The sequence below is a fragment of the Lissotriton vulgaris genome, chromosome 12 (assembly GCF_964263255.1).
Source record: "Lissotriton vulgaris chromosome 12, aLisVul1.2, whole genome shotgun sequence".
In the NCBI taxonomy this organism is placed as follows: Eukaryota; Metazoa; Chordata; class Amphibia; order Caudata; family Salamandridae; genus Lissotriton; species Lissotriton vulgaris.
Window position 1 is genome coordinate 85891102 of NC_141700.1, and position 16371 is coordinate 85907472.

A 16371-nucleotide genomic window follows, 5' to 3' on the forward strand; every position below is an offset into this window, starting at 1 on the left:
GGTTCATACTTCTCACTTTATTGAAATGTCTTTCCATACAACAATAAAAGCTACATAGGATTCAAAGTTCACACAACAATAAAAGCTACACAGGATTCAAAGTTCACACAACAATTAAAGCTACACATGATTCAAAGTTCACACTGTCTATTGTAGGAAGATATTTATATGGGTCAAGATTCCTAATACTAAGTTTTGGGGAAATATTTTGTTGTGGTCAGATCTGCTGGTGTAAGCACTGTCAAAAAAACAGGAAATTGTGAAATCAAATTCTCCAGGAAGTACCATGGTCGAAAGACATTTTCAAGTTATTCACCGACACCGTGTGTAACAATAGTTTAAGTATAAATAAAACATTGTAGCGCTAATTTACTACAGTTTCCCATGCTTACGACAGTTTTACGACTGTTAAAAGGAATTGGAGATTACCCAGATGTATGAATCAGTCTTGCTACTGCTCTTCCAGGCTTAAAATAATCTTAAATCTTTCATTTGTGGAATATTTTTTTTTTCGCATTAAAAGTAAAATTGATATCCTTGCATTCCTATGAAAGATTACAAAACATATTCCAGAAATATTACTGTACAAGCTCAGGTTCAGGGCCTTTAACAACCGGTATAGCCTCAGGCAGCGTGCTGTAAGACTATAGTTTAGATTCTGATGCCTCTGCCTGCAGTTCCAGCCCAAAATTATTGCAGTTTCCCAACAGAAAATTCGCCACTTGTGTAACAGGGTGAGGAGCTTCAGAATTATAAGTTCTGAAAATAATGGGCCACTTCTAGTAGCCCAGAATAGTATCGTCAACAGGGATGCCACTTTCTGCAACTCAAAATATGGCACTAAATATCTAGAAAAGTGATCTGCAGACACTAGTTTGCGTCACATCTTGGGGGACTTACATAACATGCCTTGTTATCACAACTACTCTGCTGTGCCGGCTCCACCAGCACATCTCCTGTGATGCCATACCTCAGGTCCCTCCAGGTGATGACATTGCCATTTAAGTGTTTGTTATTCATAAATGCCTGGTGTATTTCTGCAGATGTCAAAATATAATCCCACATGTGTACATTATCAATTTCACCCGCAAAAGACTGGTTTACGTCAAAGCTTCCTCCGAACGAGTCCTGCTCTTGGCCAAGAATACATTTTAGAGGACCCTGAATGGAGTAGCCTTTTTTCATGACTTTCCTGGCGAGTGGCTTTCCATTGAGAAACATCTGTACCACCCCTGTGAATGCATCCCAGGTGCCACATATGTGGTGACTTCTGTCCAAGGAGGGGCTTGTAGCTCTGAAGACTGTTTCCTCCCCACCCACGTAGAACGCAAATGGATTTTCCTTAGAATTACTGTAATAAATTAGTAGATTGTTGTCTTGAGTAAGGCTGTTGCAAGAAAGGTAGCTGTACTCCTCCGTTAGCTCTGTGAATGCGCGTAGACAGGCGGTGAAACCTATCAGCGAGGTCACTTCTTGCTGAAGTGTCACATAGTTGGTGGCAGATCGACTTGGGAAAAGAAATACCTGGCCATCCATGTCTGTAACAAAAGAAAGGAGGCATTAAGAATGTATTGTTCCTTGGAAGAGGGATGATGGCACAGAAGTATGGAAGGCATTTTGATTAATCCTTCATATAGCTGTGTATGGTCACCCTATGATATGTATACTGTACTGAAACCTGTTGATTGTACTGTTGTATAAATGACAAATTCAATAAAAAAATTCAAACAAAATAATTTAAAAAGTATGGAAGCCATTTATGTATGTATCTATTTATTTTCCCAGTATCATATGTATGCAAACATTTATTTGTGTGCATATTCTATATGCATTGATGGATTAAATTGATAACACACTTTAACCACTAATGTATTATGTAGGCTTGCATTTATTTATCCATCATTTATATATCTTATCATTTATTCTATATGTTTTGCGTCATGGAGCACTCTAATGTGTCACACTTCTGACCCTTAATTATTTACTCACAACTTAGAGTAATACTTCCTGCTGTAAAAAACTAGTTTTTAATCCATTCTTTAAATTGACAAATAAAGTTAACACCAAGTTGAAACACTTGTATGACAACTGTTTACTGACTGCTGATGAATATCACTATTTGCAGATAGACCGTCCAAGATACTTTTGTCTGTGCACACTTCCAAATATTCATAAGGAGTCAGATTTTCTCCAGGAAGACCCACAGTATTAGGTACTTGGGGGGCCACTGGAGAGTCTCTCTGAATATGTGGATCTATTTTTACAAGCATTTTTGAAGAAACTTCCATCACACATACCTGACACCAAATAGGTTTTAAACCTACTGAATGATATACAATGGGAACCTGGGATGTGAACTATCACCTTGGATGTAGTATCTCTCTATGACAGTATTTCGCATAAAATGGGGTTACATGCTCTGAATCGCATATTGAATACGAGACGGGTGACGCTTCTAGAACATACCCAAATGTTGATTTCTATGGCAGAGATGATTTTGGAAACAATATGTTTTTATTTGAGGCATCATGGTACAAACAATTGTAGGGCACTGCCATGGACTCCATATTTGCCCCCTCGTACACCAACCTTTTTATGGGTGCATTTGAGAAGGACCATATCTGGGGCCGAATGGCGCAAAAGGAGCATAAACTGTACTGGGGCCGTTATATCGATGATTGCCTAATGATATGGACAGACAGTGAAACAACTTATGGAATTTGTAATTAATCAGAATGAAGTTGATATAAGGTTTACGTCAAAACACAGTAATTAAATTCCTAGATGTGGAATCATACATAAAGGGGGGACAAAATACATAGTAGGCTATACCATAAGCCCCCATCATGTAATGCAACCCTTCCTGCTACCAGTGCACGCCCAAACTTTCAGATTAATGGGGTACCATTTGGTGAGATAAGAGCGAGAAGGAATTGCAGTGAGGAGCATAAATACCAAACGTGTATACAAGAAATAGAGACACGGTTCATAGAAAAGAGACTAAACATACATGTAGTAAGATCGGCAAGAAAAAGAATCATTGGTATAAACAGGAAACACCCGATAAGTGCACAAGCGGTGATGGCGGACAAGCACACAGATACATCATATTATTGATTATAATTAAGGCTCCCCGTTTTCCATTTTTACAGATAAATACAGACTGAAAATCATTTATTTTCCTGTCTGTATTTATTTTTAAATGTGGATTAAAACGGAAATTGTGTTGTTTTTAGTGATTCTACATACTCTCTACCATGACTGCCAGGCCAATCGCTGTGTGGACTGATAGGGGTTTAAAAACGGAAAAAAAATGATAAAGTGTTTTAGTAAAGAGTCTTAAACAGCAGTAGATATGCACATGGTTGATACTGAATTTTGCATATTTTCATATAAGTGCATTGATGTATCTTCTGGGGGTGACAGCACTGAAACTTGGCAGGTATTCAAGCATAAGTGCATATTTATTAGTTAAATACATGAAGAAATACCAGTTTCAGCTTCATTTTTTCAGAAAACCCAAAATAAATATGGATAAATACAGACCGAAATATCAAAAAAATAAATACTATAAAACCGGGACCCCTAATTATAATGGACTGTCTAACAAATATCGGAAGTTTTTGAAGAAACACTAGCATCTACTTATGGCGGATAACATGTTGAAGATTTAATCCCACCAAGGCCAGGTCTGGCTCTCCGCAGAGGTCACGCATTAATTTGTGGTATACATTATGGTGTGTAAGTGTGACCATATGAATGTGGGAAGCACCATCCGCGCCCTCAAGGATAGGGTGTGAGAACGTGTGACAGCGGAGAAAACCGGTGACATGAGATGCCCAGTGGCGGTTCACATGAACGATTGCGAGTCACAAGGAATGCATAGGAACTTTGTTGTACGGAATTGATCATGTGCCAAAAGAAGCCAGGGGTGGTAATAGGGAATTGATCATGAGAAGAAGAGAAGCTAAGTGGATCATGAAATTACAGACAGTGGAATTTGGTCTGAACATAGACCAGGAATTCTACTATTCTCTGGGTAACTGAATAATCACCCCTGTAATGATAGTTTTTGCCTGTGGCAGAGTTGACATTTAATGCATATGTGAGTGTGATACTCGCAGTTGTAAAATACATGAAGAAAATGCTAGGCTAATAATGTTTACGAATCTATTTTGTGAATGGATGTAGAATCAGTAATGTTGAAAATTAGATATGATCTGTATAATATGTACTCTATTAAGAAACTTTGTAATCACTTACCACTACATACCCCGTTAAATGATTTGCTCTTTATGGATATAGAAGCGGTCATGTCTTCATACGAGTACAGGTTGTTTCACTTAGAGTAAAAACCATGACAGGTTCTTATTCAAATAATATACATCATGAGGTGCCTTATTACTCAGTTAACAAGCAGAGCGGACACAGCTCTTATGTTGAATGCTATATGATTATCTTGTTTCACAAGACGGATACAAGGTCGAAGGCCGGTTTTGAGAGATATATCACAGTCTGTGTCCGATTCCTATGAGGAGTATAAATTCACACAATGGAAGATGACCATACTATCAGTCTGTTAGGAACAAGAATATTATTTCCCCAATTACTATATACATTTTACTAATTCTACACACACTGACGTATGTTTTAAGAAATTATTTTTTATGCATTAAGGCATGCACATTAATGTACACATAATCACCTCATCTATTTAATCGAGTGATACAGACACTCCAAGATTATGGAACCAACGCGCACGAACTTTAGTTTGTCCATTTTGTAACCATGAATAGGTCAGTGTATTTAACCGCATCGCTGCTGCGGTGATTTTTGCGCTGTGTGGCTGTTTTCCGTTTTCTGCGTTACATGACTAGCTCAGCTCGTCATCAGCACACGCCACCCGTGGCTGATGACGAGCTGAGCTCGTCATCAGCAGCGAAGGGGTTAAGACATGGCCAAGATGGCGCCGATTGTGAACACGATTCGGTCGGACACGCCAAAAACAGAAGTCACAGAGCTTTTGCCAGCACTGGGGTAAGGAACTGGCAGGCTATTAATACAATTACTTATTGTAGTATTTAGATCTGGACTAGTTACTCAGTATCGTTTTGTTCATTGTAGTTACAAGTGACACATACCAGCTTGAACTTTGATTCGCAATCTACTTATATTACAGCTATAGTTTGGGGAAATAACTACGGATTTAAGGTACGTGGATAAGAGTACGGAATCATTTCTTCAGGATTATCACATACTAGCACTCTTTTTTGATCCTGAGCTTTTGCCTTGTTACTTTTTAGATTGATACTGAAGAATACAGGTACCGAGGAGTATATAGATTTACTTACATACTTATACGAGGCGCCTAATTTAGATACAGGTCTTCCAGGCTTGCAGAACTTGTCACATTCGCTTATGCTCGGACATACGCATTTGTTCCAGCACACCATGTCACTTTGTTGTCGGCCTTCGTTTTCATTGTGCACGGATCATGAGTGCACACCTTACAGGCATATACTAACATTGCATACTTAATTCGAGATACGGTTCCGCACACCATACTTCTTTGACTCAGTTGGTGGTTTCAATTGCACAGAGCTTGAGTGTACACTTTACAGGTGTTTACTAACATCACATACTTATTGCGAGATATGGTCGGTTCGTAAACATGAACGGATGATTACGGGTCACTCCCTAAATTGTATATCTAATTAATATACAGATTGTAGTAGCAACCAAAGGAATCTAATTCTGTAAAGCACTTAAAGCATGTGGAAATGTATAATGTATGGCAACACCAGCTGTGGTATAAAACCGAGCAGGATTCCATTGCTGCACGTTCAAAGACCGAACGGGTGATCTAAATAAGGGATGTATAATTTAAAGTGAACAAACTGGATGTATAAGATGGGTCTTAATTGGTTTTCAGCCCTGAGGAAGTCATAGGGTGACAAACCCATTGACAAAACACGTGTTGGCTGGCAGATGAATCTAAATTATATAAAGGCTGGCAATTGAACCAAAATCAAATTTAAAGGAAAAACTGAAGAGCCTAAGGACTATTGGAAGATGGATTTGTGCCATTGACTTTGCAAGTGCTAAGAGATTTGTCTTGGTTCATGATGTGAATGTGGTATACTGCTCTCCTCTACCGCATGACCCCCTTCAAAGCCCGTTATATACCTGGCTTATGTACTACTCTCCTTGACTCAATTTTCCTCTAATTATATGATCATTCTTGTTTCCTCTTCTTACCTGATGTCGATATTGTATTTATGTCCTTCCTTCCATCCTATTGTAAAGCGCTCTGATATCCCTCAGGATCTTGTTCGCGCTATATAACACTTTATAAATAAAATACAAATATAAGATGATAAACGGGAAGTGTGCCCCCTATTTGAATAACAAAACATGTTGCATTTCACCTACTTTAAAGACCTTCAGGTCAATGAACAACAAAACAGTGCAATGGAATATAGTAACATCCTGCGCATGCTACGTAAGATTTTCCGGTGGATCCCCACCGAGACCAGGAAGACAGTCACCCAGGCCCTCGTCACCAGCCGTCTGGACTACGGCAATGCCCTCTATGCCGGAACAACCGCCAAGCTCCAGAAGAGACTCCAGCGAATCCAGAACGCCTCAGCGAGACTCACCCTCGACATCCACCGACACAGCCCCGGACACCTGAGAGACCTGCACTGGCTCCCGGTCAACAAGAGAATCACCTTCCCGCTCCTCACCCACGCACACAAAGCCCTACACAACCAAGGCCCGAGTTACCTCAACAGCCGCTCCCACACGCCAGCTCCGTTAGACCAGCCACGCCCTCTCCGCCGTCCCCCGCATCCGAAGAGCCACAACAGGAGGAAGGTCCTTCTCCTACCTGGTCGCCAAGACCTGGAACTCCCTTCCGACCCACCTCCACCTGACCAAAGACCACTTCGCCTTCAGGAAGCAGCTCAAGACCTGGCTGTTCGAGCAGTAACGGACCCCCCCTCCCCAAGCGCCTTGAGACCCTCCGGGTGAGTAGTGCGCTATATAAATGCGATGATTGATTGATTGAATATATACAGTTGCAGCCGTCTATAGCCCCGTCATAAGCGGGGAGTAGGCGTATGAGGTATGAGGCAACTAGGGATAGCATTGGTGCAGTATTTGCCGGATCTGGTAGGCACATCCTTTTCCAAGTTCAAACTCGGAAATCAGGCATAAGAAGCATAATTCGGTGCCTCCTGCACCAAATTCTGCATGTCCAGTTGATAACCTTGGATTTCTCATTAAATGTCAGAGATTGACCACTTTAGTCTGCATGGGCGAAGTCATTTATTGCACCTATAAAATGCCAGCTGAGGTAAACTTCTTATTACTTTGAATTCCCATCACTACACAAACAGAGAGTTGCCCAGAGATCACACTTAACAGGCTTGCTTTTAATAGCATTGGGCAGTTTTAAAGCACTTCTAATACACATAGATTCTGAGAAGGCAGAAGAAAGAGAAAGCGGTCACCCCCTATACATTAAGTTTACTTTGAAACTCATCACTTTTGCCTACAATGCATTATTATAAAATTCCAATAATGCCAAAGAGACCAAATCTGACGGCCATAAGAGATTAAAAAAAGGCCATTAAATTATGAGAAATACTATCTATTGGGCAACACCCTTGAATTCAAATGTGTTACCATTTGTAATAATGTGATATACATGAGCTAAAAAACAGACTACTTATTGATCCAAACCTATTCAAATTCATTTGTGTCACTAAATCAGCAGCACAGACACCATTAAATTTGTTATGTGTGGTCTGTGTTGATTCCCAGATTAAAGGCAACAGCAACGCGAACTAGGAACATTTTACTTATTGGATAGGTAGGGTACAGTCTCGACATGAGTCGTACCTGAGATCTCAAACAATCTGACCTCTATGATTAATCACAAGCACACCCAGTGTAGCCGGTCTCTTAAAACGAGACTTTCCTTGGGTACATGTCAAACAACAAGCCAACGAGACAGTACAGCTGAGAAGCAAATAATTTAGAATTTGCAAACCAAGTAAGAAAACAATACAATGTTAAAAATGGCACCAATGAAGAAAAAAAGATACGGGAATTAGAACAGCAAAAACAAAAAAGAGCTCCATTGAAAACCAACAAGAAAGTTAAAAGCCATTATTAGTTTATCGGGTGAGGGAGCAGCAGTGGCCAGCATGGCTAGTGGGGTGGGTCGCCGGTCGCATTGGAGGGGTTGCGCATATTTAGAAAAAAACATTAAAAAATAAATACATACCCTTGCGCAGGGTCTTGCATATCTGCTCCATCTTGGACGGAAGCACAGCCAGGCCCCATTGACCAATAACAATGCAGGGTTGTGATTGGTAGGCACCCAGGCTCCCCTGACCAATTGCAACACTGCAATTCAGCGTTGTGATCGGTTTTGAGCGTCCTGGTTGGACGCTCAACCAGGGAATGAGATCCTGGGCTTGGCAAAAGTGCGCATGACTGGTTTTGGCGGCCCGAGAGGTTTGGCCAAACAGGCATTGCGCACTTAGAAGTGGGCAAACCACTCCTCCCCTACTACGCTCCAAGAGCAGATCAGCCCAGTCCACCCGCAAAGCAGCAGGAAGCATAACATGATAATAACTCAAAGTTATTAGCATTTTATGCTTTTTCTTCACCCTGCTTAAAAGCAGTGAGGCATTGCACCTACGCCATAGCAGAGGAGCCGCCACTGTGCTGGTTATTAGAAGTCAGCACCCTTTGCCACTGATTTGCAATGGTGAATACTTGTTGGTCCATCTTGATAAAAAATTTCATCTTTAGTCTTACAAACAAAATCTTGAGTAGGGCATCGCCGGAAAATTTAGCCAACAAGCACTTCACGTGGGCTTGCATTAACATCCTATCTGTCATAGAGACAAAAAAATGGTTCCACTTAGAATTAATCTGTTGTGGGTAAAATGTTTTTATATGTTCTGACACCTTTTTAGACCCGAAAAGATTACAAATGTTGGATTGATTCCAAAGATACCCGCCGGTTCAAGTTGCAATAGAAATCCTCATAAATCCTCATTAATCCAGGTCAGAACCACAGCAAAATGTCACGTTCCAACTGGTTCCTAGGATTTCTAATCAGTGGCAGCACCAGCACTATATGTCTGCACCAATTCGTACATTTCCTAGGCACAGGTGAGGGATTTAAGAACCTGAGACAGAGAAACCTCTAGTTATAACTAGCGAACATGTTTCGCCCAGGCAGGCAACCACATTTTCTCAGGGCCTTCTACACTCTTAACTACTGGAAAGTGGTTCCACAGGTAGAAGATGGCTTCCCTAAAGGACCATGACCCTTGTTTCCTTGGAGGAGGGGCATAAAGAAGCTAGAAAAGTTACTCCTTTGTAGCAGTTTTCCAGTTTCAACATCTCGAGGTAGAGCTGGAACAGATCTCTTCTTGGCTTCTGTAAGGCGGTTGGTAATTCAGAAATTCATCAATTCCAGTTAAGTCTTCTCAATTGCAGTCAATTTGCTCTTTAAATGTCTCAAGCAGGATGAAGTAAAAAAAGAAACTAAAGTCAGCCAAACCTGCATTTCTATTACTGCGTATTGATGCAGTTAAAAAAAAAAAAACAAAAAAAAAACGCACCAAGGGTTTAAAGTGGGTTTTACTGAAATAGCCCCCAAACACAGATGAATACATTTTGTGGTTACCTTGAATGTGTGATGGTAAGGCAAGTGAACCCTATGAGTTCATCTTTATGAAATGAATGAATGAAATGAAAAGTAACTTACATAGCGCAACTAAAACCCGAAGGCATCAAGGCGCCTATCAAAAAAGTTCCAAAAAGGCAGAACAAAACTACAAATAGGCTTTAGCAAATAGCCGAGTCTTCAGGGCCTTTCTGAAAGACTGCATGGTGGGAAGGGACTTTATTTCCACAGGTAGAGCGTTCCACATTTTCGGGGCTAGGCTAGAGAAAGCTCTGCCACCCCATTTGGCTCTGCGGACGCGGGGTACAGATAGCAGAGACTTATTGGTGGAACGCAGATTTCTGGAGGGGGTATAAGGAACCAAAAGGTCTCTTATCCCACCTGACCAATTTCTTGATAAGGCCCCATAGGTCAGACACATTGTTTTAAAGGAAATCCTGTCCTCAATCGGGAGCCAGTGTAGAGATTTCCTTGCAGAGGTGGCTGATGCACATTTGGGTAGGTCTAACACAAACTTGGCCGCTGCATTCTGGACCATTTGTAAGCGCTGAAGCAGCCCCTTATTGAGTCCTGCATACAGCACATTACAATAATCAAGTCGGGAGCCTATGAGTGCGACCACGACTTGCTTTCTCGCCTGCTGAGATAGATAGTGATTAATCTTCCTCAAGATGTAGATTATGCCCCAGCATGTGGAGACTGTTCTAGTCACCTGCTGACGCATGCTGAGGGTAGGGTCGATCAAGACACCCAGATTTTTAGCTAAGGCAGCAGGTACCGGGCATGCTCCCAATGATGCGGGCCACCAATTCGCCGACCAAATGTCCTCCTTTCCTCCAAACAGGATCTCCGTCTTCTCACCATTTAGCTTCAATGAATTGCAGATCATCCATTGAGCGACTGCCTCCATACAGAGTCTAAAATTGGAGGCAGCCGAGCTGACAGGCTGGGAGAGAGAGACCAAGATCTGGGTGTCGTCGGCATAAGAGACTACCTCCATCCCAAAAGATCTAATAAGTCTGCCAAGTGGGGTCACATAGATGTTAAAAAGGGTCAGACTTAGTGCCGACCCCTGCGGGACCCCACAATGCACAGGCAGGGATGAAGATAGAAACTCCCCCAGCTTTACACTCTGTTCCCTCTGGTCAAGAAAGGAGGTCAGCAAACTAAGTGCGGACCCCTCCACCCCAATCTCCCTCAGACGAGAGGTTACCACCAAGGTAGAGAGGGTATCAAACGCAGCCATAAGATCTAGCAGGATGAGGAGGGTAGTCTGGCCCCTATCAACTCAGGTGCGGATGTTGTCCAACACTATGGTAAGGGCAGACTCGGTGCTGTGCCCACTCCTAAATCCGTGCTGCGAATGATCCAAATGACCAGAGTTTTCCAGAAAGACTGCAAGATGCCGGTTGAGATGGGTTTCCAGCATATTAGCAGGAGCGGGGAGCAGCAAAATAGGACAAAAGATTTTAAGAACACCTGGGTCCAATGTTGGCTTCTTAAGCAATGGCTTTACCACTGCCCTCTTCCATTGCGAGGGGAAAGTACCATCCCTCATTGCCCTATTCATGATATCCAGGAGGGGAGGCAAAAAAAGTCTCCTTGCACTGTTTGAAGAGCTTCAGAGGGCAGGGATCTAAAGGGGAGCCCAACCTGGTTATATTCAGGAGGTTTTCTAATTCCTGAAGTGAAAGGGGTGGAAAAGTAGCTAAGCACCACAAGGGGGTGTCCTCCGCCAGAGTTGGGGCAGAAGCAGAAGGACGGGAAGAATCACTGATTAAAGCCTTCTGTAGCTCTAGGGCCGAATAGATATCAACAATCTTTGCCTGAAAGAAAAGGGCTATGTTATTGCAAAGCTGCTGAGAGTCAATAACGGGATCAGGAATCTGAAGGGAATCAACAATTTTAAAAAGCTCTTTCGGGGAGGAGCGTGAGGTGGTACGTGCAGTGAAATATTCCTGCTTGGCTCTTATTACCTCCGCCTTATAGCCCCTCACTAAGATTTTATGAACTGCTTTCTCCCTCAGATCCCAGCTAACCCGCCAGAGACGCTCCTGCCTCCAAACTCCCTGCCTAAGGAGTCTTAATGGCTCCGAGAACCAGGGGGCCAACGGCTTTTTCCTAGCAGAGTAGCGCATGCGGACGGGGGGCAAGTTCATCCAGCGCCATTGTGACGGCCTTTTCTATTTGAGAGACCGTCAAGCACACATCTTCCTGAGAAATGGTCGCACTGGGAATCCTAGGGGCGAGAGTGTCATTTGAGATGTTCTTAAAATTCCGCTGAGGTTCCATTTTACTCAGGCCCTTTCCATTGCTATTCGTAATGGGATAGGACACTTCTATCGGGACAGCGTAGTGATCTGTCCATGAGAGAGGGAGAGGGTCTTTAACCGCCAACCTGCTGTCATTTGAGAAAACCCCATCAAGCGTACGGCCCGCTTGATGGGTAGCACCCCTCACGAGCTGGTTAAGCCCACAGGCAGATAGAGCATCCAGCAGTGAGTGGGTTTCACTAGACTCCTAGTTCTCCAAGTGATAATTCAGGTCTCCGAGGACCGTTAAATGCTCACAACCAAAATAAGGTTCTAAGATATTGAGTATATTTTGTCCAAAATCAGCTCTAGACCCGGGAGGTCGGTAGATCAGGACACCTGTAAAAGGAATCTCAGAGGGGCCTTTTAGGGAAAAATACAGGGCCTGAAAAGCATCCTGAGGGTCAGACAGCGGGGAAGTGTGACATAGGAGATTATCCTTATATAAGATGCCCAGCCCTCCTCCTATACGTCCTGCTCTGTCCTGCCTGGCCAAAAAGTAGCCTTCTGGGACAGCTTCCACTAGGTCTGGACCAGAGGAGTCTTTTGCCCAGGTTTCAGTGACGAAAACCCAGGAGGGTTTTCTATCTAGGACAAAGTCCATGAACTCGACATTATGCTTAATTAATGATCGAGCATTGATAAGAAAGCCACTTTCCCTCGAGACACTACCTCCCATGTTGCTACTCTGTCCAGACAAGGAGGGAACTAAAGGAAAAACAGACCCCATATGGCCTTCTAGAAAGCAACCACAGCAGGGGGGGGGGGGGGGGGGGGGTTTAGAAAAATCCTCAGGAGCATTCTTATGGTGGCAGGCAAGCTTAGTTGGCTTCAGAAGGTCATAGCTAGAATACCTGACACCAATGAAATCCCCATCAGCAAGTCCGGTCGGCCAGCCGTTCAGCCCGTACTCAGCGCGGACGGGCGCAGACGGGCTGGACGCTGGCGTGACTCCGGCGCACACGCTGCACGCCATCTTACCAGAGCTATATAGGGCTCTAGCTAGTCAACCTGACTGCTAGAGCGCTGTGTGAGTGGCGTCAGCGTCCCCTGAATACCCCCAAGATGGCGCTCAAAGTCGTGAGAAGCGCGATGGACAAACCGCTAAAGTCACGGTGCAGGGCACTATTATGGTGCAAGAATGCGGAAGGAAGGAATTAAAAACAGGGGATAATTATCAAACTAAAATGAAAATAAGAAAGCCAAAAAACGGGTATTTTTAAAATTAGCAGAAGCGCCTACATAGCCAAGCGCAGGGCGCAGTAATGCAGTTTATCCTCCACCTTGAATTAATAAGAGTTGGTTTGTTTTAAATAAGCAGAACAATGCCAAGATTATCAGAATAACTATCACAAAATTGAGCATTGTAACAATCTGATCACTGCACCACCAAATCCAGATTTGGAAAAGTTCAGTTCAAGTTTGAGACTATGCACTGGCTACCTGTTTGAGGGTTAACATTTCAGATCCTCACACTGTCCCATAAGACACTGATTGTCTAGGACCATGGAATCTCTCAAGAGCAGAATCGAAACCGTCTGTCCTGAGAACTGTTGGTAAGCCATTTCTCACTGCACCACTGACAAAGAGCTAGAGCAGTGTTTGGGCCTTTTCCCTTCATGCAAGCTCTTTGTTGAATAAGAAAGTATAACAGTGTGTACTTAAAAACAACTGCTTCCATTTTGGAAGGTGATAAAACCATTCCTTTTGTAAATGGAGGCAGTCTTTGCTAAGTTTGTTTGAATTTTACAATTATAGGACTAGAGAAATAAGAAAACAGAAATAGTGGTAATACAGATCAATACATTAAAAGGTTTTTCATTGAATGGGGTAGAAATAGGTTAGTGGAATATCTTCCGCTGGGCTGGTCTTGTGGGTGTTAGTAATACTTTACAACTCAAGAGAAGAATTTATCAGACTAGCTATACACTGCATTATGCATTATGTTGCAGAGTCTCACCCCACCCTAAGTGAAGAGGCGCTGTATTACCATAGGTCCAGCTTCTATTCTCACCTGATGTTGTAGCAAATGGTATATTATAGGCATGTTTATAGAGTACAGACCAGACTCAATGTGTGCAATTAATCAACAAAAGCATACCAGATAGAAGGTTGTTAGCAGGAATCAAGTAAAGCGGTAAGATTGGAAAAATAGAACAGCAAGCTATTCAATTATTGGCCGGATATGAGGCACTTAGGTGCACTTCTTAAACCTCCAGAGCTAGAACATTCCCGGCATTAGTTGATTACCATCAGTCTTCTCCATCAAAGGTGAATGGTGAAGCTCTGTGCTGCATTCATTGGATGACACACACTATATGTCTTTGGATGAGATGTATATTCAAACATATGTTTTGAAAGATTGGTGCGAGATGTTTGATTTTCTAGGTGCCATTGACTACCTATTTTTAATCGCGTAACATCCACCCTCTTACGTTCCCCAGTGACCTGCACCCTCAACAACTCCTCCTGTGGCTTGAAACCCCTTCTGCGATGGCCAGTGGAAGCTACTATCTACTGACATGGACCTTCTTCACTCCACTCATCTTCTCCTGCTCTCCATGGACCTCCTGCCTTCTCTGACCCGCATCCTCCCTCCTTTGTTTATTTTCATCCCTTTCTGCACTGACCACTTACCTTCAACCTCAACAACAGGTTCTGGGATATGTTCCTCTCCTCTAATTCCATGGCCGGTATCCTCGCATATCAACAGACAAGCATCTTCTCTCCTCCACTGCACTCACCTGCCCCCTCTCCTCTTAGTGACCTACACCATCCCCATCCCGGATCCACATCCTCTCCACGGACTTGCACCCTCGCCCCATTTTCGGTGACGTGTACTCTCACTTATCTCTCGTCACGCACCTGCCCACTGACCTGCCCTTTCTCCTCTCCATTGACCTACTCTGCCATCTCATCACTGACCCACATTATCTTCTCTCGCGTCCACTGACCAGCATCTTCAACAACTCCATCTGTGACCTGCACCCCTTCCCTCATTTGGTATCCCTCACCATCTCCCATCGACTGACGTACTGTCTCCACTCACCTGCCGCACTGTACTGCAATGACCTACGTCATCGCCTCTGAAAACAGCAAGTAATGGATGGAATGCTTGAGTTAATCTCAGCCACTGGCAATCGCTTGGGCCATATCCCAGTCCATCATTTTTCGCCCACCATGCCAACTCAGTTTGGACCCAGCCATATGCAAATAAGTCTTGACCCTGCATCAATAGGTACAGTCCAACCCCTAAGAGATGCAGGGTGCAAGGTAGGACAGCTTATTGACTTTAGACCAAGAATGTTGCATCCTTCAGTAACACCCCACAAACCTCCACTGCTGCACCTTCACTGCTTTAACAACACTTACTTGTGCCTTGGGAAGCAGCTCTTGTGATGCTGAGCAGGAACAGAAAGCTCAAACTCATTTTTCCTCACGGTTCTGAAAAGTAAAGTATTTAACCGATTAGCACTTTGCATGCTGTAGGTCATTGTTTTCAAAACTAAAAAGGAGAGGGTGCTAGCCATGCAAGATTTCTACATTAAATGAATGTGAACACAATGAACTCTAAATGGAAGTCGTGAATAATGATATTATGAAAATCAGGAGTGGCTCCGATCCGTGTGAACCATCTTAAACAACCCTCTGTAACTGAATGAGAGTTGTATTTACTATATGCTCTCGCGCCGGTTTGTTCATTACATTGCAGAGTCTCCTCCCACCCTAAGTGACCACGGGTCTCCAATTAGCGTGGAACAGATGTTTATAAATCTCGGTGCGATGGGTCATGCATGCAATTCACAAACATTGCCATTTGATAAACACTGCCCTGTGGAAGCCTATGTGTTGGCTGAAACGTGTTGGCTTCATTTCTCTGTCTGTCTAAAGAAGAAAGAAAAGAATCAAAAAGAAAAATTCAAGCACAAACTGACTTGTTTTATACTTCAGCAACAAAATTGAATACTACTTTTGATTGCCTCTCATTTTTGAGGCACACAATTCAAATACGGGATCTGCTTTTGGATCAAGACCTAGATTTGCTGTTTTTAACAGAAACGTGGTTAGGCATGAACTCTGATCCGGACATAGTAGAAACACTTCCCCCAGGGTACACTCTGGTAAGAGTGGATAGAGTGGTTGGTAGAGGAGGTGGGATTGCTCTGATACATAAGACCACTATGGATTGTGTGTTGGAATCTATGGCCAGTCCCGACTGAGGCGGGAGTGTTCACTTTAAAATTAAGCTCTAAGCTGACGGTGAGAGGGCTGTTGATTTATAGACCCCCAGGCCCCTCCAACTATTTTGGGGCAAATTTACCAGAGAATATTGCCCACCTAGCTATA

At 43.1% G+C, this 16371-nt stretch overlaps 1 protein-coding gene across 1 annotated transcript in view; it reads right to left on the minus strand.

The window, feature by feature from the left end:
* The window catches only part of LOC147673410 (mucosal pentraxin-like), a 40674-nt gene continuing 24303 nt past the window's right edge, over positions 1 to 16371 (minus strand). The window contains exons 2-3 of the mRNA XM_086947279.1: positions 15397 to 15468; positions 1 to 1538 (exon numbers count right to left, since the gene is read on the minus strand). Coding sequence (XP_086803405.1) covers positions 871 to 1538; positions 15397 to 15454 — 726 coding nt within the window. The 5' untranslated portion in view covers positions 15455 to 15468 and the 3' untranslated portion in view covers positions 1 to 870. The remainder of the gene's footprint in view (positions 1539 to 15396; positions 15469 to 16371) is intronic.